This window comes from Haliaeetus leucocephalus, unplaced genomic scaffold (genome assembly GCF_000737465.1).
Source record: "Haliaeetus leucocephalus isolate CR32 unplaced genomic scaffold, Haliaeetus_leucocephalus-4.0 Scaffold228, whole genome shotgun sequence".
Lineage (NCBI taxonomy): Eukaryota > Metazoa > Chordata > Aves > Accipitriformes > Accipitridae > Haliaeetus > Haliaeetus leucocephalus.
In genome coordinates, this window is record NW_010972664.1 from 12,188,425 (window position 1) to 12,192,618 (window position 4,194).

General features: G+C 40.7%; 1 protein-coding gene across 1 annotated transcript in view; it reads right to left on the reverse strand.

Moving 5' to 3' along the window:
• Positions 1 to 3,459: 3,459 nt before the first annotated feature.
• The window catches only part of PHLDB2 (pleckstrin homology-like domain, family B, member 2), a 134,673-nt gene continuing 133,938 nt past the window's right edge, over positions 3,460 to 4,194 (reverse strand). The window contains exon 19 of the mRNA XM_010567301.1: positions 3,460 to 3,600. Within this exon, the coding sequence (XP_010565603.1) occupies positions 3,460 to 3,600 (141 nt within the window). The remainder of the gene's footprint in view (positions 3,601 to 4,194) is intronic.

Consider the following 4,194-nt stretch of genomic DNA (forward strand, 5'->3'; position numbering starts at 1 on the left):
CCGCCATGCCCGCTGCCGCCCCGCCCGTCCCCCCCCCCGCCACGGCCGGCGGCGGGGGAAGGCGCCTCACGACGCAGGCGCCACCTGCGGCGCCGGGGCCACCGCGCATGCGCCGCACGGCCTCCCACCTTCCCGGGCTGGCGTGGCACCGCCGTGCGCGTGAACCGGCGCTCGCCCGCGGCGGGCGGGAGGGGATAGGGGCGCGCATGCGCCCTGGCGTGGGCGGGAGGGTGAAGGTTGCGGGTGGGCTTCGATCAGTGTATTAATGCCGTACGCTTGTTTGTGAGGTAAAGAAACCAGGATCCGTCAATAAAAACACTTAATGAGCATTTCCCTAAGTGCGTGTGTATTGTGGACCCTCCTTGAAGGCCTCTCTGTACCAGACAAGGCTGGTAAGACCCACTCTGGAAACCCCCGTACTTCAGGTTGCCTAGATATATTAGGGTATAGACCGTTATGAAATGTACATTTTGGTGTATATACGTACAGCGTAATGCTTGCAGACTGATCGTAAAAGATAGTGCCTACTGCTGTACTCATATGTTTGAGTTATGGCCTAGCCCTGGTGATACTGCTCAGTTTAGGGTTAAATATGGTGCCTTGTCTTTCCAGGAGGACCATTACTCAATAGTTTCACTATGTAGGCCTGGTTACTTTGAATAAATGATGCATGCTTTGCTAATACTATGTCCTTGAAGAAGGAACTCGAGACCGATGAAAAGGAAACATCCTGCTCCAGAAGGCACCCAAAGCCGGATGATTGCCAAAGCATGAACTAGGGGAAAGATAAAGGTGGCAGGGGGAGATCATGACCTCCAACTCAGCTCAAGACTAGAAAGACTTAACCCACACACCTGCAAGGAGCGTGCTTGCTCATTTTCATAACAAGCGAGGCTAATTTAAATGTAGCTAATAGTAGATGAGATGGTGACTACCAACCAATGAATGTAAACTTAGGTGGGTTTTAACTAATCATGTAACAGAATAAATACATTGTAGTTCTTTGGTGTGGCGTGCTAGCTTTGTGGAATTATCACCTAGCACCCATCTTTGCGCAAACATGAAATAAATACATATCCCAGCTCTGTGTATATGATTGGCTTATTGCACATTGGGTAACGAACCCCGCTTGTGGGACAACACCGCCGTGCTTTGCTTACGTTGTCTTGATGTGCACCACTACAAAACCCACCACACTTTGTGATGACATTAGCAAACTTAGTGAAAAAAATCATAAAACCACATGGGCTGCTACAATGAGCTAATGCTTCCTGCAATTGAAGTCATGTCTAAGTCAAATACTGGGAAAACTGGGAAACCCTTAAACTTCAGCAATTTCTGTTTTGCAGTTAAACAAAAAAATTGTCTATGTCCAAGGCTGGTGATAAATTTTTCAAACAGGGTCATAAAAAATGCAAAAGGTATTATATACATGCAGTAAACAGACTACGCTCCTAATTTCACTGCCATCTGAAAGATTATTTTCCATAGCTCTTTTATGGGGAAACACATGGAATGGTTAGATTAAGCTCTACTAAGAAATACAAAATTGCTTGCACAACTGTCTATGACTATTTAAAAGACAAGCAGAAATGTCCCAAGATGAAGCAGCAAGTGAATATTTAAAACAAATGTATTTTTAAAAATGTTTATTGAAATGCCTTCATTGCATCATGCAGGATACAAAAATCATTATTAGAAAACCTTTATAACATACTTAGGAGTAAAATCAAGATACATCAGGGAAAAATAATAATTATATAAATCAAAGCAATTTATTTCTGATAGGGTTTTAAATCATTAGATTACAAGCTGTGATCTGCACAGATGATAACAATTATCTTGCAATAACAGTCCCTTTCATGATTCAAGTGGAAACTGATGTTCGTCATGCTAGAGCAACCGTATCACCTGTGTATACCACAAAAAATTCAACCCGTTCATTACAGATACAGCGTTTAAAAAGTATAACAAAAAATATTCTGCCAGCATACTTCTATTCTGCTTTCAGTTTTTTATTTGTTCCATCAAAAGCCGTTAACTTTTCATCAAGGAAAAAAAAAAAGGCTAATGTACTTTCTTCTATTACACAAACCACATAGCACATAAGTTTTGATTACTGAAATAGAACCTCTTTAAAGTCATATTATAAGAGACTTTCTTGAAGTTCAGTTCAATTAAATAATTTATGTTTTTGCAATATTAGTCAAGGACTTGGAAGTGATTTTAGAATGGAAGACCACTGCACCCTCAGTATTTTTGTTGTTTTAGGAATCTCAATCTCTGCTTCTTAAAATGTTCAGGGTTTTTTATTCATACACTGCTTAGTGTAAACTCTTGGAACTTGCCTCTCTCTTGTTATTCTATTTGACAGCATAATTCTGTGCAGATAATGCATTTTAAAAAAACTCTCCAGGGCTGAAAACTTGGCTCCAAAGAATTCAGATAGGTAGAGATTTTGATGCTGGCTTCAAGGGGACCAACGTTTGAGAGGTTTCAGTAGAGCATTCACTTGGCACAGAGTCAGGTTAGGACCATGCCAGGACCTTACTACATAAGAAAATTGCTGTAGGGTCTAGAATCGGCTCATTCTATTCAACAGGGAAGATTAAAAAAACCCCTTCTTATGAGGAAGTTAATACATGTGTTTCCGTTTCATATCCTTGTGGAAAAATGCATCTTTATAAAGCTATCCTCGTTTTTTTGTTGAGCTCCATAGATGCAGACTTTAAACAAACAGTTGGTGTCACTGAGTGTTTGAACACACAGAATATTGTAACAATTTAATTACATTGAAAGTCATGAAGAGTTTTGGCACTGTCCCCTTACAGAAAGTTAGGTGCAACTAACAATATGAAAACATTATGATAAGGGAATTGTATAACTAACTCTTTGGCTCTGTTGTAATACTCTAACTACTAAGGCAAGAACTGTGTGTACCTTAGGGTTGCTTTTTTGTTTATATTTTTGTAAAATACTTGACTAGAAGTTTTAAAAAGTCACCTAATCATCTATAAATGTCAAATGCTGCATATTAAAATATATGCTTATTACACCTTTTTTGTTCCATTACTAGAATTTTTGCATACTGATGAGAAAACACACATTTGTAAACTGTTCAGTATGAGTTTATGAAGACATTCTCCATATAAGAGAATTTGGAGAAAATTATCATTGAATCAAGATACTGTAATTAAAATTGCCTGATTATCCATTTTGGAGCACTATGACTCTCTCAACACCTTTAACTCTTTCATTCCTATAAAGATCAACTAAAACAAGTAACGACACCCCCCCGCTCCCCCTTTTCAATGCATTTGTAAACCCCTCTCATTCTGAGGTTTCTGGTGCACATCATAAGGAGGATATTTCAGAGTATTCACTGGCTTTTCAGATTTCACTACATATGGCTAACTTCATATGTTACGTTATTGCAGTATGCCCTATTGCCCCCTTTGATTATAACATGAAGTGGGTGTAGCCTTCTGCACCTGTAACAATAACATCCATCCATATCCTCATGGCTTCTGGCGAAGGAGCAACCATATAGTATATCCGATCATGTGTCTTAACACTGAAAGTGAGCAACGGGTTGGGACTCTAAAATAAAACAGAAAGAAGGATATCAAAAGAATGAAATCAAAGCCATTTATTGGTACTAGAAGTGAAATTACTTACAGGGAGATTTACAGTAGGGTTAAGGAGAAAGATAAAATGGTGTACCACTGCATCCTACATTGCAGCACTGGAAGCAGAGATGTGTTTAAAGTGTTTGTATCCACCATAAACGGTTCTTACAATGTATTTCCACTAGAATATTACACAGTAGTACAGGGCTCCAACTGTTGTTTCTTGCTCAGAGAACTAACTCCCCCACTCTGTCCAGTGGTCAAAACCACCTTGGCTTTCACAAACTCACGTGCCAAGGATATATTCAGTTTGTTCGCAGCTCATTTAAATTACAGGCAAGAGGCAGGGATGCCGTGAGCTGCCGGCGCGAGTTAACTCCCTCCCTGTGACAGATGCATAGAGCCCTTTCTTGATTTGCCAAAGCCACTGATTTCAGTGGTCTCACCACTGGACTAATGAATTCCTCGCAGCAAATCCCACTTGGCAGGCAGACACTCTTCTCTCTGCTTTCATCAGTATAAAAAAAAAGGGGGGGGGGGGGGGGCTACTCCCCGCTCTGGCTTC